Source organism: Lepisma saccharinum, chromosome 2, assembly GCF_977018435.1.
Source record: "Lepisma saccharinum chromosome 2, izLepSacc3.1, whole genome shotgun sequence".
In the NCBI taxonomy this organism is placed as follows: Eukaryota; Metazoa; Arthropoda; class Insecta; order Zygentoma; family Lepismatidae; genus Lepisma; species Lepisma saccharinum.
This window is the reverse complement of record NC_139230.1, coordinates 145,383,950-145,410,475: the sequence shown is the minus strand read 5'-3', so window position 1 is coordinate 145,410,475 and position 26,526 is coordinate 145,383,950. Positions and strand designations below refer to the sequence as shown.

Sequence of the window (26,526 nt, the reverse complement as noted above, 5' to 3'; positions counted from 1 at the left end):
CAGCTGAGAGATCTGGAGAAGCATGGCGGGCAGCACTGAGGGAGATGCCGACATTTGCGGCCTGTAATGCCCGCCTATTTTTATGGACATATGCAGACATTTATATAAATATTGCAAAACTTGTGTTATAACATGCAAAAGTTCTGTAATTCATCCAAGTTCTGCCCTTATATACACAAATAAATACGCTTTAGAAACGATGTTAAGAGCCACAGATAATAAACATTTTAATCATAGTTTTGACCAGTAACGTCCTGCTTAAGTTTATATCCTTGAAAGAGTTTTGTGTCGATGGGGATCATTTCGAGGTTTTGAATGTGCAACACTGTATCAGGATTACGCTGCAGACGAAACCATTAACCCTTAGTTCGCCGCCGTAACACATATGTTACAAAAAAAGTATGTCCCTTGTAGCCGCTGTAACACATATGTTACAAACACCTTTAGATACAATTATTGAGGGTTTGCCACACTTATATTTGTATATTGAGGTTGAAACACTGACAGTTCGTTGGGGAACATGTTTTGGGAACATGTTTTGAAATCGCGTTTCGAAAATTCCAAATCCCCCCCCTCCTTTCTCGGAATTGAGCCCAAACACGTGTTCCCTCTTCAGTTGACAGACACAATAAATGCTTGGTATTTACGATGCTGTTTTCCTCCAAGCTTCCAAGGCTGTGATTTAGTACTGATCAGGCACACATTCTTCTTTATGTTTAGACCTGGTGATCCAGCTGAAGTAGTGGCAGGGGGGGAGGGGGTAGGGCAAGGAGAGAGGGGATTGGATGAGGTTTGGCGGTGTTAGAAATGCAATGAAGGTTGACGATAGCCAGAGGCCAGAAGCATGAGTCTAAAGCGTGCGTCTATCCAGAAGTATAGACAAAACAAACAATTGCAAAGGCTCCCTTCCCTCCTCTGTTAGGACTAACAAAGGCCTCACCATAAACACTTCGTATCATATAACAGCTCATCGATTTCCGTAATGCAAAATCGTTTCCCTCGTTTCCCGGACATATTTCCACAAAGAGCCGAGTCAAAAGGGAGAAATAGATTCACAGTAGCTACACAAGATGCAAGTGTGAACGAAAAAAAGCAAAAGTTCGGGTTTTCTCCCCAAAGTAGCTGGAGAAGAGGGGGCAAACTCCACATTTTTATGATTTTTTCATTGAAATTCGGGGGATGCAGCCCCCGCCCGTAAGCCCCCCGCGGTTGGGGCATCCAAATTTTACATGGTTGCATGCACTGATGTTCTGCCTGCAAAACAAAAGTTATCCGAAGTAGATTGGTCCCATAGTGTCAGTTATAACAATTTTATGAATAATATGCAAATTGGCTAAAATTCGCTAGAGTTTTACGTTTTGCCTTATTATTCAAATTGTATTGCACCCACGAACATGAATCAAGTTTCATTCTGTTGCGGAAGGTCCATTCTTTGAAAAAAAGCAAAAGTTCCGGTTTTCTCCCCAAAGTAGCTGGAGAAGAGGGGGCAAACTCCACATTTTTATGTTTTTTTTCATTGAAATTCGGGGCATGCAGCCCCTGCCCGTAACTCCCCCGCGGTTGGGGCATCCAAATTTTACATGGTTGCATGCACCAATGTATTGCCTGCAAAACAAAAGTTATCCGAAGTAGATTGGTCCCATAGTGCCAGAGTTATTACGATTTTTCTCCATTACGTATACGAATTCAAATTTCCCGCTCAAAGCCTCGGCGACACTGGGCTTACTTTCGTCAGACCGCGCGGCGTACTAAGGGTTAAAAGTCAATTGTTTTTGTGAGCTTCATTGCAATCTGAAATCTCAGAGCTCGAGTTTTTTGTTGCTTCGCGACTAGATGAGGACCGAGCTGTGAATATTGTGGAGAGCAGATGTAAACTAGGAGCGTGTTAATTTCGTACTGTGCGCAAGAGTGTTATTCTTGGTTACTTGCTGTTACTTGTCTGTGTTATTGCAGTATGTATGTGTGTTGTGTCAGTGAGACGATTGGAATGCCAGCCGCAAGGTTCACGTTAGAACAAAGAAAACAGACTCGTGTCGAGACGTGTGTAGGCAATTTGTACGACGTGTGTAGGCAATTTGTACAGAAATTCCCAGGCGTTTCACCTCCACATAGAGATACGGTTAGACATCTTGTCCTTAAATTATGAGAAACTTTATCATTAAATTTTAAAATACCTAAGCAAAAACGACTATTCTTACCGAAGCAAATCTCGATGAAATTGGTGCAGCATTAGAACGTTCTCCAAACAAATCTCTACGCCGTGTTTCACAGGAGATGGGAGTCTCAAAATCATCAGCACATACAGCCACTTCTTCTTCTTCCATTAGCATCACAGCCCTTTGTGGGTTTTAGCTATCTCAGACAAATCATTCCAATCTTTCCTCTTCTTTGCCGTTTCTTTCCAATTTCTAACTTTGAGAATCTTTAAATCTTCGCATACATCTTCAATCCATCTCATCCTAGGTCTTCCAATTGGTCGCCTTCCCATAGGTTTCCATTCTAGTATACGTTTTATAGTTCTCATGTTATCCATTCTTTGTATGTGGCCTAACCATTTAATTCTTTGACTTTTAATATATCGTATAATGTCTGCACCATTGATTAATTTTTCTAGTTCCACATTATTTCTTATTCTCCATATATCATGTTCTATCTGTACCGGGCCAAAGATCTTCCTTAAAATTTGTCTCTCAAATATACTTAGTTTGTTTCTATCTTTCTGTGTTAGGGTCCAGGTTTCAGCAGCATATGTAACCACTGGTCTTATCATAGTAAGATATATCTTCATTTTTGTATTTCGTTTCAGAAGTTTCGATTTTAACAGGGATACATTTGCATAATGGGCCTTATTACCTTTCTTTATTCTTTCATCTATTTCAAATTCTATTTTATTGTTTTCATTAAGTATAGATCCAAGGTATGTAAAATTACTAACACATTCAAAGGAGTAATTATTTATTAATATTGATCTATTATTATTCATGTTTGTTCTATTAATATTCATGTATTTAGTTTTCTTTTCATTAATTTGGAGTCCTACTCTTGCAGCTTCCTCTACTAGGCTTATAAACGTACATACAGCCACTAAGCTACTAAAATTAAAACCGTACAGAGTTTCTATAGTGCTAGAATTATGGCTCCCTGACAACGTAAGTAGAGTAAATTTCTGTAATTGGGTTTTGCAGAATATTGTAGATGGTATTGTTGATCCACAGTTAATATTTTTTTTCGGATGAGGCATGGTTTCACTTGGGTGGTCATGTTTGTTCACAGAACAATAGATAGTGGAGAACTGAAAATCCTCGAATAATACACGAAGTTCCGTTACATGAAGCAAAAATTGGTGTGTGGTGTGCTGTAAGTGCAAAAAGAATAATAGGGCCTATATTTTTTGAAGATGCAATAAATTCAGAGGTGTACCGCACACAAATACTCGTACCATTTTTTCAGTTGTTATCAGATAATGAGAGACAATATGGGTATTTTCAACAAGATTCGGCCACAGCCCATACCGCTGCTGATTCTTTGGATGCTATAAGGGAGGTGTTTGATGACAGAATAATTTCTAGAGGTTTATGGCCTTCACATTCGCCAGATCTTACTATATGTGACTTTTATTTGTGGGGAACCTTAAAAAATAGTCTACCGAAATAACCCTCATAGCATCGACGAACTAAAAGACAATATAAGGGCAGAACTTGGAAGAATTACGGAAGAACTTTTGCGTGTGTATCAAAATTTCATATGTAGGTGGACATCACTTTGAACAACTCTTATAACACAGGTTAGTGCTCGTTTTGCAATATTTATATAAATGTCTGCATATGTCCATAAAAATAAGCGGGCATTACAGGCCGCAAATGTCGGCATCTCCGTCAGTGCTACCCGCCACGCTTCTCCCAATCTCTCGGCTGAAGATCGAAATGGATGCACGGCATAATGATGTACAAAGTACTGTTAGTTTGCGTGCTAGAATTGAAAGACTGTTATTTATCAATCTACTATTGAAACACAATTGAATTGTGAATGAGCAATTGTAACCTGTTATTTAACAAAATCTTGTGCTTATTTAACAGAAAGAAGGCACACACCATTCGTTCTCTTATTAGGGAAAATAACGAATGCAGTGTTTGCATCACTTCAGAAAATATAGACAAATAAGAAGAGTACGGAGATCACCTAAATTAATGTAATTCAATATATCTACGAGTAACGGTTTTTTGTTTGAAAGTAGACTTTGCTCTTACCTGCATGTCGACATGCTTTTTGTGACTTGACTTTATTTTTAATTTCATTGTCCCTTAAGGAAGTCCAATAATTTGAGATTGTCCAGTTAAGTTTATGAGCGCTATAACATCTTACGCCCTATAACACGCTTCCTTTCCAAATTCCCTGGGTGATACCTATGCTGCAACCTACCTGGAGGTCACATGACAAAGTAACCTACTTATGAATATGTTTCTTGAGCATTGTCTTTTTGTAATTGATTAATAATTTAAATATTACAGTTTGAGGGCCATGATTTCTTCTGTTTTCTATTGCAGTTATGGTAACGTGTGGTTATGGTAACTTAACATTTCACTTGTTTAGAGTGACTAATTTTGGTTCATTTACTGCAAAATTAAAACTTATAGAACAATAATTGAAACTTTTACACTTTGCAACTTCTTATGTCATCACCCTGAAAGAACCCCAAGTCCTTAATTTGTAAGTCAGCTCCGAGAGAGAAAGAGAAACTCTGAGAATCATGCGAGGTTCTCGAATATTCCATCAAGTTTTAAACTATAAATCAGTGCTATTATGACACAAACAAAACTCATATAAGCTGTTGTTTCATGTCCACATTATGCACAGAATGGCTAACTGGGACTGGACCTACAGTTTAAAGTGGAATACGCATCACTGTGTCACATGCTTCCACTAGATATCGAACCCGGGATACCTTGATTACAAGGTGACATTACCACTATGCCATTGGGGAGGCCATAAAAACTCCTAAAAGTAGAATATAGAATATCACTTTATCCTTAAATTGAAAAGAGAAGTTTATGCGAGGTTTGAAATTGAACCAGTTTTACTCCACCTGGGGAAAATCACAGTCAAATTTGAGCACAGGGATAAAGTTCTTATGAGTTCCGGTGACATTTGAGTTAAAATACCTTACACAATACGTGGCATTTTGTTAAAGTGTGTCTTTTCCATGATATGTGGCAAAGGATGGTTCTAAACATGGCCAGGTGGTTGCTTGCACTAACATCTATGTATTTGAAGCAATTTCTCCTCTGTAACGTTACAGAGCAGTCAGTTATAAGCAGTGATATTAAGTTAATGGACATGGTTTTTTGGTAAATACTTTCTTCCATTCAGTTTTGCATCATAAGTCATTTTTAACAGGATGTTGTAGACAATTCTCATAAATGTTTTTTTGTTGTTTTTGTTCTTCACTACACATCTAAAATATTTTATTTCAGCTTGATCTCATATTTATTACAACCACAAACTTTCTGCTCATTCAATATTTGAAATTGCCCACCTCGGAATATACTACTTCACATGATTCTGTTCATTCCACGTGGCATCTGATTGTCTACTACAATTGAAATGTCTTCCAGAAAAGTGGAACTCGTAACCTGTTCCAACTCTTAAATTGCAGAGATCAGGAAATTTCCCAGGACTGTAGATAAACATTTCATCCAATGACCCAGCTTGCAAGCAAACTCTTATCTCATTACATTATTTTGCTGATGTACCAGTTTGAAAAATGACACAATGCATATTTTTGTTAATGTTTGGGCTTGAACAGGAAATACTGTAGTTAGGTTTGAACCTTGAGGAAAGTAGATGGGATGATGTATCGTTCAACATTGTGGCAATATAATGGATGGAGGGGAGCTTATGTAAATTTTCCTAGCTGGAGGATCCCACATACTTCCACTTAGATAGTATGAAAATCTGCTTCATAATTTGACTATGACTTGAAATGCAATGCCTTTTTTCCCCCCAAAATATTTTTCATGTTTCTAGTTTTTTTCATTATTTTAATTTCATTTCGTATATATTTTGTATTTGAGAATTTAAATATCCCTTTCATCTCTCTTTTTCTCATTGAAGTTCCTATTAGCTAACACACTATCATGCAAAAAGTTTGTTAAAAACTATTATAAATGGGAGTGTGTAACTTAATACAATTCCTCGAATTCTGGGGCCCGACCCTGTGGCCGAGTGGTTAGCACATCGTGCTGCGACACCAAGGGTCCCGGATTTGAATCCCGGTCAGGCTTGGTTGTTTGTAAATGTCCATTCATCAATTTCATCATTTCATCACTCATCCCCATCTTCGCAAATTAGCCAAGAGGCACAAAACGTGAAGTAAAATAAACTAAATCAAATCAAATCAAATCAAATCGAATTCTGGGAATTATTCATGAATTATTGGCTCCGGGATTTCTACGTGAATTTTGCATGGATTTTTCTTCGTAAACTTTAAAAATATGCAACTTTCATTAATCCAAAATTCATTGAATCCATACATATTTATAAATGTCATGACAAGTGTTTTTCACATCTTACCTTTTATTTTTTTCCAGGAAGAAAAATAAAGTTGCTTTGGAAAACAAAGCAGCATTATCTTAATCCATGTAACTTGTTAACGTCCTTTGCAAACAATGTGACAGACAGCAAGTCATGGGATGGCACCAAGTCAAACAATTTTCGAGCTTTTAAGATACAGAGTTCCTTTATAACCTAAATTCGACTGCATTTAGTGCCAGTTCGTTGTCTGTTGGCACAGTGCAAGATTTTGGGAAGAAGACTTAAGAATGGGAGTGTTTCCATTTTCTAAAATTTTATTTTTTGTACTCATAAGTATTCCCTATTTTTTACTAGTTATTATTATAAACATTACTGAGAAAGTTTTGAACTCAAGAGGAACAAAGCATGTGAACAATGGAGGAACCCTAGGAAAAAAGTGATTGGGGTCCGGGAGGAGGTAGAAATTTCTGGGGAAGGGACGGAGTCTAAGCACCACGTGCAAATTGCATATTGAGGGCAAATATTCATTGAATTATCATTTTCTTGTCGGGGGTAGGTTTACCCCAGGGAGGGGGTTGCTCTGTGCCTCTCCCTTCTGGCGTTGTCAGTGCAGTAAAGTTTATAAGTATGGCTCATATTGTGTCAGCTGAGCATTATGTCAAAATTCGAGTTTAAAACTTTTAGATAAGAAAAATGTTTGAAAAATATCGTAATGTCTTTACTGCTTAAAATAATATACAAGCAAGACTCTTGCTTGTGTATGAAACTACTATATTTTTCATAAAGATTTATAAATCTTTGAGGTTACATTAAATGTAGTTAATTGAACCACTGGCATCATGGCTTATGAGGATTCGGGGACTCTGCCCTTTCCTAATATTTTGCCCAATGGTGAACCAAGGAAAAAACACAATCCCGTCTTCTATATTTGTTACAAATTAATTAAAACATAGAAATATTTTTTATAAATCAATTTAAGCATTTTAATATCCTGTACAAAAGGCTTACCTTTAAATTGAAGTCATACATCCAATCAACTGTGACACAGAAAAGACCTAACCACGTAGCATTGTGCTATATCACCAGAACATATTCCACACTGTTGAGCTGGACAAAGTGGCAAAGATTTTTGTATCGAACAGGGACGGTAGGAGGGACGTTTTTGGATTGGTCTGCGTTCGACACCCGGTGGAGGCACATAGTGGTTCGGATCCCACTTGAAACTGTAGGTCCAGTCCCAATTAGCCTTATTGTGCATAAAGTGGACTTAAAACAACAAATCAATCAATTTGGATTGGTTTACAAATAAATTGAAACTTTAGGTTTATTATATTTCTAAATCAGGGTTGGGTAGAACCATTTTTCGTTCTATAAACTAGGTCTGCATGTTAAATGTCATTATAGTACAGGTGATAAAATGTACTTTAACTGAATAAATAAATTATTGGTACTCACCTTTCAATAGTTCAAATATGTGATGATTTTACCCCTAATTGCAGTATAACTGATATAAATTCTGCTGTATCTAAAGTATTTAAAGGTGGATAAAGTGACAGGGAAAAATTCTCACCTCAAATCATCCCATAGGGATTTAAATCAGGGTCTCCCGCATAGCAGTCAAATATGCTCTACTGACAAGAAATATTGAGTTGGCGAAATGTGGTGTGTGGTTTGTTCTATTATAGTTTTAGTCGAATACCAGGATGTAACACTTTACAATAAATCATGATGTGTACCTTGCAGTTGGATAGAATTAGAATTTTTGGACACACAGGAATCACACAGACCCTTTTTATGTAAATAGTACAGGGTGCTTCTGTGACCATGTTGTGGACTTGCAGGGATGATGGAAGGGAACAAATGCAACAAAATGAGATAGGGAACTCTGGTCCGGAAATGCCCCAGTCAAAAGTTAAAAGCGAAAACCTGTGAAGGGGAGGCAACCACATACAATGCGGAGGTGTGCAGTGAAGAGCAAAAACAACAAATAGCATTACCTACATCATCCTGAATACATATGATATTGTTCTTAGTAAAGGTTCACATAACCACTTTTTATAGATGCAAAATAATCTAACACAGTTATTTTTAATGGTTATAATTTTATTTTATCTGTGACATTTCGTTCCAGTTTCCCAGAACCTTTTCAAGCTACACCAAGATATACATACAACAACATAATCTGACATGGCTAGTCACTCTACATAATCCTCTTCAGTACCCTGATGTCCCTGTCAGACAGCTTTCGCTTCCCCTGACTCCTCCTGAATGTGGTTCATCTTCCATTTTGGTATGCTGCCATGACCCGTGATACTGTGGCTCTTGATACCCTATATATATTCGCAGTCTCTGTTACTGATGGACTCATCTCGAACACCAACAATTTGTCCTCTTTGGAACTGTTCCCCATTCTACTGCGGGAAACCAAATATTCGACATGCTGTCCAGCTAATATTGGCAGGCACACACGCCTATGGACTTGAATGCCTACTATGCTGTGCATGACCAACAGGTGGTGCAGGCGAGCCCTCCAGCAACATGTTCTATAATCACTGATGTTTCAGTTTCAATGTCCACCACCTGTACTTCATCATGTGTTCCTTCTTGAAGACTTGGAATGTAGACTGATCTGAAAATGTGCATTCAGATAAACTGCGACTTTAAATTTTATACTAACACTGGAGAGAACATTTTAAGGGTGCAAAACCTCTTATTTTCTAACTATTGTCATGCTGAATGAGAAACAGAGTATATAAATTAAAAATATAATTCCAGGGAATATGAAGAGCCTAGGTTTTATGCCTATCTTTTTTTTAGGTTCGTAAGTAATATAATATTAACCTTAGCAATAGTTTTTTTTATGAGTATGAATTTTTGTAAAATTAGTTAATGGGTAATATTTCTATTTGCAGAAATTCCTTGAAAAGGTGACAGAGAGCTTTCAGTGTGTATGTTGTCAAGATTTTGTCAGCAAACCCACCACAACTCCCTGCATACACAACACTTGTCAGGTAAGAATATTATTTTAGAGTAATGCATTTTGAAAGATCTTCAAAAGTAAGTTCTATAATAATTTAATCCAGGTCTGTTTAACCTACTAATTGTAGAAGAGCACTCATGTGCACATGTGGACTGCAGAGCAATAATGTTACTGTAGTGTTGTAAGAGGGTTGTAAAGGAGGGAGGGAAGAAGCTTTGTTGATGATCGTGCAGTGTGCCCGTAAAACTTGCTGGTCACCACAATGCAAGCAAGTTGCTGAAGTCAGATTTTAACCTTTTTCCCTTCTATTTTAAGTTTTTGTCTTTTCTCTATGTACAGTTCTTGTAAAATTTCCTCACCCTGGACAACTTAATTCTGCAAATTTGATCTATCATTGCAGGTTCTCATTGGAATTAGGAAATTGCACAAGTATAGGAATTTCATATTATTGGCAATTATTGTTTCAAAGTGTTATTAAAAATATTATGGATGTATGTTGAGATATTGCCTTACATTTTTTTCTGCTAAAGATTATGGGTTTGAGCCCCAACCAGGGCATGAATTCTCTATTTTGTTTATTGTTGTACAAGGAAATGATTATCTCAGAAGGCACTCAAGTCTCACCTTTGCCTCTCTTCTATATAGTACACAAGGACCCATATCTTCTGTGGAGCTGTGTTTGCCCTTATTTGATTTTGACTGCTGTTTCATGGGCAAGGGGATTTTATGGAGTTTTCACACTGAAATGACAAGTGGAACATGACATGTCACCTGACATCCAGGTGATTTCACTTTAGGATTATATATTTATATATATGAAACTTTTTGCATTGGAGTATATGATACTATGCACATATCACTAGGACTGGCCCATTTCTCCATGTGCAGTGAACGCTTTATCCCAACAAGCTCTATATAAATCTTTATAGTCTGTCTTGGGTATCTCTGGAGCAAGTGAACGAACACAAGTCTCTGTGCAAGTAGTGATGTGAGACTGCTCTACCAGTGAACACGTAACAGGGAACGGAACTGTGTGGAGGGGGAGCAACTGCAGTTACAAGCCTTTGCAGCAGCATGTACTGCTTTGCTCTGCTCACTCGATCCCCCCCCTGTCTGCTGCTGTGTGCAACCTTGCTCCACATATTTCAGGGATAGAGTCAGTGATCAGAATGCTACATTTTAAAAGTAGCTTAGCTACAGCTACTCACAGCTACATTTACCAAAAAGTATCTTGCTATGCTACTCCTGTTTGCTACTCGCTACTTTGCTACTTTTACACTACTTCTGAATAAAAATTTTAAAGTTTTTTTAAGTTAACAACCACATGGATATTCAAAAGAATATCATGACTCGTGATTCTTGTAAAATTCTTACCGAATGAATGAATGTGTCTGTAGATTCCAGAATAATGACTCTTCATTTTGAAATAAATAGTTTAAAATAATATAATTTATGTGCCGTTGGTTAACACGTTCGTTCACTGCTGATCAAAATTTGAATACTCACCCCAGGTGATGAATTTTTTGTTTTCCACATTATGTACTTTTATGGTTCCTTATAGTTACTAGACAACATAAAACACATTTTTTTTTGGTTATGGAAGTCATCATGAACAAATATGGCTGTGGACGCCTTTCAGTGCCATTAGCACACAGCATCAATTTTCCTTGCTGTGTGCTGAAATGCCGAAAGGCACCCACTGATACTTTTGTTTTTATCTACATTCACAACATTCTGATGGAATAAATACGGAGAAACTAGTACTCACTTTTATCCGCGAAGCTGTTTTTTCTTCTTTTTCGATTAATTTCAGTGGCCACTGCCACCATTAAATTAATCGAAAAAGAAGAAAAAACAGCTTCGCGGATAAAAGTGAGTACTAGTTTCTCCGTATTTATATACTACCGCGTCTCTCTTTTCCCAATCATGAATTCTGATGGAGTTGTTAAAAATTATGATTTAATATGTTATACAATGTTATACAAATAATTGCTTTCGTTTTTAGAGATAAAAATTTTACATACTTATTACTTGTACATACAGCAAACAAAATATTGGTACATCAAAACTTCTACATATTCTTTACATGACATACAGACATTATTTTCAAATCATTACTTTACTTGTTTGTGATAATTATAAAAGACATGAATGCAAACACAGTCCAGGAGTACCAGGGCAGATTACACAGTTGTAAATAGTGTAGTTTCTCTTTCCATTTTTCTTGCATTCCCGCCATTTCTTCTGCAGTGTTCTTCCCTTTGGTCCTTGCTGACACTTTGTTGGTACATGATCTGATTTTCTTGAAGGAGTTGGAAGAACTTCCAGTCTGGCTGATTTGGATGACAGCAAGTGTCTAATTATAACCAATCTGAAATCATATAGGTTCATTATTTTGTTTACAGTGTAATTGTTGTGGAGGTGGGAAGCATTTAGAACCATAAGCTGTACGTAGTGGACAAACAGTTTTTTATACCACCTTATTGTCTTGCGATCACTTGGGTAGTAAGCCATCATTTGGTCTGGCCTGTCTACTCCAGACATGTAGACAATTGTAGCAATTGTACTGTACAATCGGTTTCATGTGTTTTTCATTTCTTTTATTTATGATCTCAACTAATTCATTTGGAAATTCTGTAGATATATAAAGCACTTCTCTTTTATCGCGCCACTTGCTGATCATGATGCCTCCATCAGAGTATTTCCCTGTGCTTTCCCCCCTTTTTGAGTTTCGCTCCTGTGACTGTCTGTGGCTTGTTTTTTTCTGTTAGCTGTAAGGGTACCTGTGGAATACGTTTTCTTCTCCAGGGGAACCTGGGATAGTTCATGGCTGTTGTAGAAGTTGTCCATGTAGAGGGAATGTCCATTGTATAATTTTTCCTCCATGAGATGCAGGACTACTTTACTGGAGTGACCCTTTCCACCTAGTTCATCATATGCACCACTGTATACAAAAGTCTTTAGTACAAGGCCATCAGGTTCTGTTAGTACATATATTTTAATACCATATTTATGTCCTTTACCTTTTATGTACTGCTTAAAGAAAAGCCTACCATGCCATGGAAGCATTGCTTCGTCTAAGCTGAGCTCCTTTCCTGGAGAGTATACTGAGTGCATCTTATTGTTAAAATGGTCTAACACTGATCTTATTTTGTATAAACGATCATCAGGTTCAGGCTCATCAGAACGAGGATTTCTGCAGAAATGTAAACAGCGCAGTAGGATAAAAAATCTGTCTCTGCTCATAAATTGAGGAAAACAACTCAAGAATAGGGTATCTTGGCGTGACTTTTTCAAAAGTGTTACCGGCCATCAGATGTTATCATCTCCACCCTACCACCCCCCCCCCCCCAAACATGCCTTTGATCTGGATTTTTGTTCTCTTTTTTTTCTTCTGCAATCCGCTCAATGATTTATTTAGCCACAATCACTCCTAGAATGAACTACCACTCATGAGAGAGTTACCGTGAAAATCCAGTGAATAGTAGTCGAGCCTTGCCAACCATCTCTGTTTCTTTGCAAAGAGGTGGGTAACAGTAGTATAAGCCGGAGACACATTAAACTCTTTTATTTTCAAATAATAATCATTGCTACTTACCTCATATGCATAGCGGAACATTTTTCAAGCTGGAGATCACTTTTTTTTTTCCATGAAAAAGAGTTATTTTAAACATTATAATCATTTATTGGTCGTTGCTAATTCGGCGGGCAAATTTTGACTCACGTCAGCTGATATGCAGTATCGTCAGCTGATGTGCAGTGTTTCCAAACTTATGAACCGATAAATGCCGCACAAACTATTCACAAAAGGTTTTTAAGCGAAAATTCAGGCTAGACTCTACTTTACGGCCTTATCTGCATGGTGATTGCCTCTTTGCGTTCGCGGTGCGCGATCGTGGTGCGGCACTCGGCATCTCTTCGGGTAAGTACCTCTTTCTTTTTACACTTTCTGCTCACGATAGCCCCACTATCCATTCACGGGGTCGAGGTATGCCTACGAGGTTAGGTTAGGCTTGTTAGGTTAGGTTCCATTAGCACTCATTTCACCCATAAATATGTGCTTCATCATCTAAAAAATTCCTCAATCAGGGTGGCGACAGACCTGGAAAACCGGGAAAAGTCAGGGAATTTGAGGTGTCAAAAAAAGTCAGGGAAATGTCAGGGAATTTAGTCTTCATTGACTTTGAACACACTATTGACGAAAATTGTTATAACTCGGGCACTATGGGAGCAATCTACTTCGGATAACTTTTGCTTTGCAGCTAAAATATCAGCACATGTAACGGTGAACAATTTAGAACACTGGACCGAGGAAGGGGGGGCTTGGGGGGCACGACCCCCGAATTTCAATGAAAAAAAAACAAAATTATGGAGTTTGCCCCCTCTTCTCCCGTTATTTTGGGGAGGAGGCGCAAACTTTAGTATTCATTTCAAAGAATGGACATTTCTCAAGAGAATGAAACATGTTTCATGTTCTTGGGTGCCATACAAGTTGAATAATAAGCCAAAATGTGATATATTTTTTTTTATTATGAAAAATAGGTAATTTGCATTTTTGGAGGAAAATTGTTATAACTCGGGCACTATGGGAGCAATCTACTTCGGATAAGTTTTGTTTTGCAGCTAAAACATCATAGCATGCAACCGTGTACAATTCAGAACACCGAACTGAGGAAGGCGGGTTTGGGGGCGCGACCACTGAATTTCAATGAAAAAAACATAATAATCTGGAGTTTACCTCCTCTTCTCCCGCTATTTTGGGGAGAAGGCGCAAACCGTAAACTTCTATTCAAATAATGGACGTTTTCAAAGAGATTGAAACATGTTTCATGTTCCTGGGTGCCATACAAGTTGAATACACTGTGTAACAAAGGTTTTCTTTCCTGGATGGTATGTAGTGACCATAATACCCCTTGGTACCCTGATGTAGGAGCACTACTGCATTTGTTTGTATCAGCCTCCATTTTCCCGCAAATGGGAAAAAAGGGATTTTTAAAATACGAAATTTCCCTCTTTCAAGGTGGCAACACTTCCCCTTGTGGAGTTGCAACACTGTGTGAAAATCCGTATCAGAAGCCGGTGGTACATTATTGAGAGTGTGTTTGTGTGTTATTCATTGTTGTTCTGGATGTTTGTCTGTTCCGAGAACTCTTATATGAGTTCACAGTGTTAATGTACTGCTCAGAAGGTACTGAAAGCTGGACTTGCAGCACAAAGTTTTCAGTTTGTTGCTACGTATGACTGTTAGATATTCCTGTTCGGATGTGACAAGTATCTCCGATTCTGACATTATATGTGTTTGATGTATCTTTACTGTAAATCATGCCAAGAAGTTGTGTACATAACCCAAACAATTTCTGTTACATATGTGGAAGAGTGACTGTTAAGTCCAATGTTACTCACCTGACACCTGCTGTGAAAAAGGCTTATGAATTGTACTTATCCTGCAAAGTCGGGAACCAGGATAAAAAATGGGCTCCGCACGTGTGTTGTAAATCCTGTGCTGTGAACCTTCGGGGATGGTTGAACGGAACACACAGGGCAATGCCATTTGCCGTGCCAATGGTATGATGTGACCCATAAGACCACACCACAGACTTATTTTTGTTTAACAAACATTCGTGGAATAACCGCAAAAACAAACAAGTCAATTAACTATCCATGTGTACCTTCTGCTATTAGGCCTGTTCCACATTGTAATGAGTTATCTGTTCCTGTGCCACCAAATGCTTGGACGTTGAGTGACTGTGATACTGAACGTGAATCCGAAAGTGAAGGAAGTGAAGATCCTGTGTATGTGGGGAACGCAAAGGAATATGCCAAGCAGAACTAAATGATCCTGTGAATCTCGTGAGAGATCTGCAATTGTCCAAATCACAGGCTGAACTATTAGCTTCCAGACTACAAGGTTGGAACCTTTTGGGAAAGACACGAAAGTAACAATGTATCGCTGTCGTGGAAGTGATGTAGTGATTTTTTTCATCTGTCAGGAAGGTTTGGTGTACTGTACAGATGTGTGTGGACTTATGTCTGCATTAAACATTGAGTATGACATGAATCAATGGCGTTTATTTATTGATTCCTCGAAATTCAGTCTTAAAGCTGTGTTATTACACAATGGCAATAGTCACCCTGCTATTCCAGTCGCCTATGCTGTAGGTATGAAAGAATCATACCAAAATATGAAGCTCTTGCTTGACAGAATGAAGTATGCAGATCATCCTTGGCACATTTGTGCTGATTTTAAGGTTCTTGGTCTGCTTTTGCAGAAAGAGAAACACAATCGTGTGAAACACTGCACCACAAGAAAGTCGATGGTTACTGGACAGAAAAGTGTTAGTTACACGCCTCTTGTTGATCCAAAAAATGTGTACTTTCTACCATTACACATAAAATTAGGATTAATGAAGGTGTTTGTGAAGGCACTAGATAAAGAGGGTGGTGGTTTCCAGTACCTAAAGACAATATTTCCACATATCACAGATGCAAAGTTAAAGGAAGGAATCGTTGTCGGACCACAGATTAGAGAACTCATTAAACATTCAACATTCGACGAAATCCTGCATGAAAACGAGAAAAGAGCGTGGGTTGCACTGAAGAATGTGTAAAAAATTTCCTTGGAAACCGAAAATCTGAACATTATGCCGAACTTGTAGAAGAACTGCTACTGAGCTTTCATGCAATGGGTTGTCACATGTTCCTAAAGCTTCATTATCTACACAGTCACTTAGACTTCTTCCCAGAAAACTTAGGTACAGTTTCAGATGAACATGGTGAACGATTTCATCAGACCATTCGTGTCTTGGAAGAAAGGTACAAGGGAAAGTTTGGGATTACTATGTTAGCTGACTATTGTTGGAGCTTGAAACGAGAAAATGAGGGTGCTCAGTACAAACGGAAGCGCCGATAAGACTACCTTGAACATCTTTATACATGTTACTTTATGTATCATCCTTTCCATCCTTGGATGTATGTACATTACTTAATTTGATCTGTATTGTTACTTCTGGTACATATTGGAGTAATACATCACATATTTTGTTCATAATACATACATATTTTGTTCATAATATATATTTGTAGTTCTTGAATTGATGTTAATTTCATTTAGGCGTTTACGTAGGTACCTTTGGCTCAGGGTGGGATAAGGGAGCAGCTAGGGATGTGGGACAAGGGTCGGGCAGGGTATATATTTCTGTACTGGTATCTATGCAGATCGATAGCATTGTCGTCATGTAATCTTTGCTTCTTGTACTGTGTAATTTCAAAAACGAATTACTTTTAGTTTCATTCTTCGTTACATTACATGTCCTGCAGTGCTCCAAATAGCATAGCATCTACATTACATAATAAAATTTTCAACTATTATTTCTTGAAATCGGAGGCTGATACAGGAATTTCAGTTACACCACTGTAATGAGCGTGACAAGTTCTATTGGAAACAGTTGCATTCATTTCGGAAAGAGAAAAAAGTTGTAAATTTGTTACACAGTGTAATGAGCCAAAATGTGAAACTCTGTTCGGAAATGTGGCATGGATATGTTGCAGAGAGGGGGGAGGTTGGTCATCGATATGAATTTCCCAGGCTTGCTCCAGACCTTGGTCCTGTGACCTGTTTCCACCCAAACATAAGAGTATGAATGTCCAAAAGGCACATTCATTTCGTAATCAGCACCATGATACCATATGGTATCATCGGGGGATTAAAGGTTAAGCCTCTAAATATTACGTGGAAGATGCATTAAATTATCATTTTTTCTTGTCCGTATGGGAGTAGTAAGGGGACTTGTCAACAGATGGAGGGGATAAGAGCGGGTGGCGCCGTCCGATAGTTGTCGGACGTGGTAGTAAGACATTTTGTTGGGCAAACTGAAGGAACATGGAAACAAATATGTTCCATTGATACATACGATTTTTGTCGAATATTGCCACCCGATAAAGTATCTCACTACAACATGCGACAGGAATTGCATGGACTGCAACATCCAACAAAAATCGCATGCATAAACAAGAAGAGCTTTAGACTGCAAATATGCTGCTGGAATTTTATTACTCTTCTGGCTCACTTCACCTTATTGAATGTAGCAGTGCTTACGAAGGTTTTCTTTCATCATCCTGACGTATTACTGGTTTTGCACAAGTTAACATACGTTTACAATGACATTGCAATATTCTTAGATATCAAGAAGAAACCAACCAAACGGGATATATATTGAATACTATCACGAAAAAGTGAAACATAAATCTGCATTTATGAACGTTATAAAAATTGGGAAGTGCATGCTCCCAACCTCAAATTTACTGCAACACTAGTATTGCAATGAAATTAATGCCACTCTGTGTCCTGTCTGTTTAAACTCGTGAGAGATGGTCATTAATCTCTCACTGAGTGAAGTTAATGTCCAATATGAAATAAAATACTAATAATAAATACGTAAATATTTTAATATCATATTTACTCGAATCATTCAATCATAAAAGCATATCACTTTCTTCAAGAATTGACTTTTCTCTGCTAAATTTTCACTTTTCATCTACTGATTTATACGAGGAGTGGCCAGAAAGTAATTTCCAAATAGTAGGTACATTGATTTTTTGCAAACGCCTAAACCGTGAAAAATAGTAATTGCTGCGAAATTATGTTTATGAATGTGCAGTGATGTCTGGACACATTTTTTGCCCGTTCGAAATATCGAAATAATGCGAATTTAGCATAAAATGCGAATTGTTGGCGTTTTTAGCATTTTCTTAAAAGAAATGTCCTAAAACAACGAAAAATTTGAAGCAAGCCTTTTACTTGAAATTCAACGAAGCATCCTAGTATTCACTTTACGAAATACCAATTAGGATTTTGATAACTTCAATGAAACTCGGACGTCACTATTTAAAATGTCCATACATTTTTTCACTTATTGATCTACTGTGTTTTGTTTCTTTATCGTTGCTATGGTCAAAAATGTATATAGAAATGTAGCTATACATCGTAATTTCACATTATAAAGAATGTGATAATAGTTAATATACATCATATTAATGCAACAACGTTTTCAAAAATATAACAAAACAGAAATTGATAACATAGATATATCATCGTGTGTATTAAACACAAGATTAAACAAAACATAATTGGGTCAGTCACAAATTCCATGAAATCCAACATTCTTGTCTTCTAGGCCATGTTTGTGTACATAGAACAAACAACAACAGGGTGGCGACAGACCTGGAAAACCTGGAAAACCGGGAAAAGTCAGGGAATTTGAGGTGTCAAAAATAGTCAGGGAAATGTCAGGGAATTTCGTCTTCATTGACTTTTTTTTATTTAATTTAAAGATATCGTTATGGAACTCTGCACGGGAACAGAAAATTGTTATAACTCGGGCACTATGGGAGCAATCTACTTCGGATAAGTTTTGTTTTGCAGCTAAAACATCAGCGCATGCAACCGTGTACAATTCATAAAGCCTGACCGAGGAAGGTGGTTTGGGGGGCGCGACCCCCGAATTTCAATAGAAGAAAAACAAATCTGAAGTTTGCCCCCTCTTCTCCCACTATTTTGGGGAGAAGGCGCGAAATTTAGTATTCTTTTCAAAGAATGGACATTTCTCAAGAGAATGAAACATGTTTCACGTTCTTGGGTGCCTTACAAGTAGAATAAAAAGTCAAAATGTGATTTTTTATTTTTACGAAAAATATGTAACTTGCATTTTTGGAGGAAAATTGTTATAACTCGGGCACTATGGGAGCAATCTTCTTCAGATAAGTTTTCTTTTTCAGATAAAATATCATAGCATCCAACCGTGTACAATTCAGAACACCGGACCAAGGAAGGGGTTTGGGGGGCGCGACCCCCAAATTTCAATAGAAAAACAAAAATCTGTAGTTTGACCCCTCTTCTCCCACTATTTTGGGAAGAAGGCACGAACTTTAGTATTCTTTTCAAAGAATGGACATTTCTCAAGAGAATGAAACATGTTTCATATTCTGGGGTGCCATACAAGTAGAATAATAAGTCAAAATGTGAATTTTTTATTTTTACGAAAAATATGTAACTTGCATTTTTGGAGGAAAATTGTTATAACTCGGTCACTATCGGAGCAATCTACTTCAGATAACTTTTGTTTTTCAGATAAAACATCATAGCATGCAACCGTGTACAGTTCAGAACGCCGGACCGATTAAGGGGGGGCTGGGGGCACGATCCCGAATTTCAATGGAAAAAACAAAAATTTGGAGTTTGCCCCTACTTCCTCTGCTATTTTGGGGATTTGGCGCGAAATTTAGTATTCTTTTCAAAGAATGGACATTCTCGAGAGCACGTAACATGTTTCATGTTCTTGGGTGCCATACAAGTTGAATAATAAGCCAAAATGTGATTATTGTTTTTTGCGAAAAATATGTAATTTGAATTTTTGGAGGAAAATTGTTATAACTCTGGCACTATAGGAGCAATCTATTTCGGATTTTTTTTTTTTTTGCAGCTAAATCATCATAGCATGCAACCGTGTATAATTCAGAATGCCGAACCGTGGAAGGGGGGTTTGGGTTCGCGACCACCAAATTTCCATGAAAAAAAAAACAAGAATCTCGAGTTTGCCCCCTCTTCTGCCGCTATTTTGGGGAGAAGGCGCAAACCTTAGTATTCTCTTCAAAGAATTGACGTTTCCAAAGAGATTGAAACATATTTCATGTTCCTGGGTGCCATACAAGTTGAATAATGAGCCAACATGTGAAACTCTGTTCGGAAATGTGGCATGGATATGTCGCGGAGGGGCGGGGGGGGGGGGGGGGGGGTTGGTCATCAATATGAATTTCCCAGGCTTGCTCCAGACCTGTGTCAGAGTTTCCACCCAAACATAAGTGTATGAAGGTCCAAAAAGCACATTCATTTCGTAATCAGCACCATGATACCATATGGTATCATCGGGCGAGTACGACCTTACACTGATGATACCATATGGTATCATCGGGGGAGTAAAGGTTAAGCCTCTGAATATTACGTGGAAAATGCATTGAATTGTCATTTTTTCTTGTCCGTATGGGAGTAGTAAGGGGACTTGTCAACAGATGGAGAGGATAAGAGCGGGTGGAGCCGTCCGATAGTTGTCGGACGTCGTACTAAGGCATTTTGTTGGGCAAACTGAAGGAACATGGAAACAAATAGGTTCCTTTGATACATACGATTTTTGTCGAATATCGCCACCCGACAAAGTATCTCACTACAACATGCGACTGAAATTGCATGGACTGCAACATCCAACAAAAATCGAATGCATAAACAAGAAGAGCTTTAGACTGCAAATATGCTGCTGGAATTTTATTACTCTTCTGGCTCACTTCACCTTATTTAATGTAGCAGTGCTTACGAAGGTTTTCTTTCATCATCCTGACGTATTACTGGTTTTGCACAAGTTAACATACGTTTACAATGACATTGCACTATTCTTAGATATCAAGAAGAATCCAACCAAATGGAATATATATTGAATACTATCACGAAAAAGTGAAACATAAATCTGCATTAGTGAACGTTATAAAAATTGGCAAGTGCATGCTCCCAACCTCAAATTTACTGCAACACTGTAAATTCCTGTCTGTTTAAACTCATGAGAGATGGTCATTAATCTCTCACTGAGTAAGGTTAATGTCCAATATTATGAAGTAAAATACTACTAATAGATACGTAAATATTTTAATATCATATTTACTCGAATCAGTCAATCATAAAAGCAAATCACTTTCTTCAAGAATTGACTTTTCTCTGCCAGCCCTGCTAAATTTTCACTTTCCATCTACTAATTTATACGAGGGGTGGCCAGAAAGTAATTTCCAATTAGTAAGGACATTGATTTTTCGCAAACGCGAAAACTGTGAAAAATGGTAATTGCTGCGAAGTTATGTTTAGGAATGTGCAGTGATGATGTCTGGACACATTTTTCGCCCGTTCGAAATAATGTGAATTTGGCATAAAATGCGAATTGTTGGCGTTCTTACCGATTTTTTTTAAAGAAATGTCCTAAAACAACGAAAAATTCCTTGAAATCCAACATTCTTGTCTTTTGTAGGCCATGTTTGTGTACATAGAACATGCAAGGTTTCCAACATTTTACTCAAGAGTAAACTATAGAGTTATACGTACATGGAATGATTCCGACAGCCACATTAAATCATGTATTTCCCACGATTTTTTCAACTTAACAAGTGAAAAAAAGGTAATGCCAATTTTTGGTGTCATAATATATCGGTATCTGTCACGTGAGATTGATTGATTTTAATTTTTTGGGTGCGTCGCCACTTAAGGTCATTATGCACCCTTCAGTATATACGGGGAAAATTCCATTATCTAAAATCCTTACCTTAAAATTAAAAAAGGGGTATGGAAAATAACTTTCCTGAAATTACTTTCAAGATATCAAACTCTCACGAAGAGGCGTAAGCCATTTGACTTACTTTGAAACAGTAGTTTAAAAACACCATGAAGGTATAATTTCAGATATTTGCCAGAAAATGCGCTAAAATGAAAATGTGAATTTTGGGGAAAATAACAACGTGTAGTAAAAAATAAAAAATAAGAAAATACACCAATTTTTAAAAAAAATAACAAAATATCAAGGTCCGTAGCGATTAGGCATAAATAAAACAAGAACATCAGTTGTACTTTATTACATTAGTAACAGTGAGTCCTAACCTAATTTTCGGCATAATCACCACTGTTGTTCTGGCATTTGTCGTAGCATGGCACTAAATTTTGTATGCCCATGTTATATGTGTTTGACAGCAAAGACTGGAACTATCTCTACCGTAGTGTAGCTGTCAAATCCTTGCCCTGCCAGAAACCTCTTCAGTTAAACAAAGAGATGAAAGTCGGTACATTCAAGGCCAAGACTGTACAGGGAGTGGTCCAAGATCTTTCACCTGAAGTGATGCAAAGGGCCTGTGTTTACTCAGCTGTATGGGGTTGTGCACATTCGATTGGCCTTCCATGAATTGTCTGCACCATCATCTGACCTTACTATCACTCACGACGTCCGGTCTGCACACCTGACACGATTGCTGGTGGCTCTGTGCCAAATTGTGAGCGTGCAATGTAGGCTACATCGCAGTTGGTAGGAGACTGTATGAGAGCTGCAATCTTTAACCTAGAACTGTCCTAAAACGGCTGCATTGCAACTGTACCAGATTACAGTTACATGCCACTTCTTCCTGCCTGCATGTGTGTGTGTAGCTCTCCGACCACTAGTGCTGCGTATGGGCACCTTTGGAGGAGCTTTTTTCAGGATGCCCCTCGTATATGAACTTTCAGAAGCTTTTATTATTAGTGTTCCTGTTTTAATGTGTGGTTAGCTAAATCACGTACCTATACAATGCAATTCTATAAATTCCTTGCGTTCAATTTCTAATACCTACATACCCTTTTCGTCAGTGTAATGGTATAACTGCATATTGTCAGTTTCACAGTACTTCACTTGGATATATTGTACTGAAGCAGAAATCCCATTGATAATGTAAGGAAATATGACACTTTATTTTGTTCGATTCAATTGTTTCACTTATATGCAAGAGTTAAGTGGTTTGCTTTACAGAGAAGAGAGAAGTAGCTTTATGCATTGAAAAATGAGTCCGCACTCATGGTTCTTGCAAGCAATGGGTTCCAAACCTCAGTAGAAATATCAACATATAATACGGAGAATGTATAGCTAAGGAGACTGATAAATTACAAATTGTATTTCTTAATCAATCACTCTTCACTCTTATCTCATTTAGTTGTAACTTTAAAAATAATCAAGTATTTTATTTTAAACTTACTGCATATGAAAAATTCCGTGAATTGTAATAATTTTCCAAATTCACTATTTTGCATGAATTCAAATCATAGAAATTAAGTCAATTTCATAGAAGATAATTTTGGTACTTAACAAAACCATATGTGGATCTGTGTGAGTTTATTATTTCTATTTGCGAAAAGATCGATTTAGTTAACTTTGTAATTGTCAGGGAAAAATGTAAATTTTGTCCTGGAAAACCTGGAAAAGTCAGGGAATTTCATTTCTGCTTATTTGTAGCCACCCTGAACAAGTTTTCCAACATTTTTTACTCAAGAGTAAACTATAGAGTTATACGTACATGGAATAATTCAGACAGCCACATTAAATCATTTATTTCCCACGATTTTTTCAACTTGTATCAAAACCATTTCCATCACAGAGCAAAGTGGCAGGGTTCTAACAGGAGATCGAGTGCGTATCTACCGTCACACGGGTGCCACATCTTCGTATTTGTCGCACGAGATATGTTTTAAATTACCAAGCTAAGTGCGTACCATCGGCATTTGTCGAGCGAGTAATAATGGAGCTCAGTCGTTAGGGCATCTGACTACTATGCAAGAGACACGGGGTCGATCCCCTGCGGGAGAGAACTGGGATGTTTTCCACCTATTCAAACTGCTCCGGCGCCCACCCAGCATCATATGAAGCTGGTACTTTGAGGAAACTTTGGGGGATAAAGGTAGTCAGGAGTGTGGTGCTGATCACATCACCCCACCTTCAGCCGTGATCAAGAAAATGTGGGGCCCTAACTCCACACCCCTGTACACCTTCATGGAAAAGTGCAGGGGGCACTTTAATTTTACTTCCTCAAAAATCTGTTCCAACATATCAAACTGTCACGAAAATAAGTAGACCATGTGACCTACAATTTAAAATAATAGTTTAAAATCACAATGGAGTATTAAGTTTCGGTATATTTGGCGGATAAATGTTCTAAGACAAAAACGCGAATTTTGGGAAACGTAACACTAACAAGTCAAAAAAGATAATGCCAATTTTTGGTGCCATGATATATTGGTATCTGTCATGTGAGATTGATTGATTTTAATTTTTTGGGTGCATCGCCACTTATGGTCATTATGCACCCTTCAGTATATACGGGGAAAATTCCATTATCTAAAATTCTTACCTTAAAATTAAAAAAGGGGTATGGAAAATAACATTCCCAAAATAACTTTCAAGATATAAAACTCTCGCGAAGAGGCGTAAGCCATGTGATTTACAATTTGAAACAATAGTTTAAAAACACCATGAAGGTATAATTTCAGATATTTGCCAGAAAATCCGCTAAAATGAAAATGTGAATTTTGGGGAAAATATAGTAAAAAATAAGAAAATACACCAATTTGAAAAAAATAACAAAATATCAATGTCCCTACCGATTAGGCATAAATAAAACAAGAATATCAGTTGTAATTTATTGCATTAGTTATAGTGAATTCTAACCTAATTTTCGGCATAATAACCACCGTTGTTCTCGCATGTGTCGTAGCATGGCACTAAATTGTGTATGCCCATGGTATATGTGTCTGACAGCAAAGACTGGAACTATCTCTACCGCAATGTAGCTGTCAAATCTTTGCTCTGCCAGAAACCTCTTCAGTTAAACAAAGAGATGAAAGTCGGTACATTCAAGGCCAGGGCTGTACAGGGAGTGGTGTAAGATCTCTCACCTGAAGTGACGCAAGGGCCCATGTGTACTCAGCTGTATGGGGTTGTGCACATTCGATTGGTCCTCCGTGAATTGTCTGCACCATCGTCTGACCATACTATCACTCACGACGTCAGGTCTGCACAACTCACACAATTGCTGGTGGCTCTGTGCCAAATTCTGAGCGTGCAATGTAAGCTACATCGCAGTCGGTGGGAGACTGTATGAGAGCTTCAATCTTTAACCTAGAACTGTCCTAAACTGGCTGCATTGCAACTGTACCAGATTACAGCTACATGCCACTTCTTCCTGCCTGCATGTGTGTGTGTGTCGCTCTCCGACCACTAGTGCTGCGTATAGGCACCATTTGGAGCGTTTTTCAGCACTCCCCTCGTATATGAACTTTCAGAAGCTTATATTATTAGTGTTCCTGTTTTAATGTGTGGTTAGCTAAATCAGGTACATATACAATGCTATTCTATAAATTCCTTGCGTTAAATTTCTAATAGGCAACCTACATACCCTTTTCGTCAGCATGAATGGTATAACTGCATGTTGTCAGTTTCACAGCACTTCACTTGGATATACTGTATTGAAGCAGAAATCGCATCGATAATGTAAGGAAATATGACACTTTATTTTGTTCGATTCAATTGTTTCACTTATATGCAAGAGTTAAAAGTGGTTTGCTTTAAAGAGAAGAGAGAAGTAGCTTTATGCATTGAAAAATGAGTCCGCACTCAGTTTTTGCAAGCAGAGGGTTCCAAATCTCAGTGGAAATATCAACATATAATACCGAGAATGTATAAGGAGACTGATAAATTACAAATTGTATTTCTTAATCAATCACTCTTCACTCTTATCTCATTTAGTCCTAACTAAAAAAATCAAGTATTTTATTTTTAACTTACTGCATATGACAAAATTCCATAATCCTTCCTTAGCTTGTGAATTGTAATAATTTTCCAAATTCACTATTTTGCAGTTTGAATTCAAATCATAGAGAATAGATAAATTAAGTCAATTTAATAGAAGATAATATTGGTACTTAGCAAAACCGTACGTGGATCTGTATGAGTTTATTATATCCATTTGCAAAAACATCGATTTAGTTTAGTTTGTAATTGTCAGGGAAAAATGTAAATTTTGTCCTGGAAAACCTGGAAAAGTCAGGGAATTTCATTTCTGCTTGTTTGTAGCCACCCTGTCAATACGTTCAATTGAGCATATCCAGACAACATCAGTTTTTCTTGATTTACTCCTTCAGGAAATTTTTGCTCGGTTTGGGATTTACGTTGTTGAATTCCTTATAAAATAAGCTTTCCAACGATATATGACACGTATTCCTTAGGAAAAGGACGTAAATTAGAGTCTTACCTTAAATTGAAAAAAAAACAAAAAAAACGCTCACACGTCATCTTGTAAAACTACCGCGTGGTTGCTACACTGACACGGGGTTACATAACCGGACGCACGGAACATTTGATTCATGTAGTCGACGGTAATGGCGGCACGAGCTATCATACAACGGAGATGCATGA

The 26,526-nt window shown here is 37.6% G+C and overlaps 1 protein-coding gene across 1 annotated transcript in view; it reads left to right on the top strand.

Annotated features, from left to right (window-relative positions):
* The window catches only part of LOC145984136 (E3 ubiquitin-protein ligase UHRF1-like), a 163,840-nt gene that overhangs the window by 124,664 nt on the left and 12,650 nt on the right, over window positions 1–26,526 (top strand). Inside the window, exon 12 of the mRNA XM_083117578.1 lies at window positions 9,444–9,542. Coding sequence (XP_082973704.1) covers window positions 9,444–9,542 — 99 coding nt within the window. The remainder of the gene's footprint in view (window positions 1–9,443; window positions 9,543–26,526) is intronic.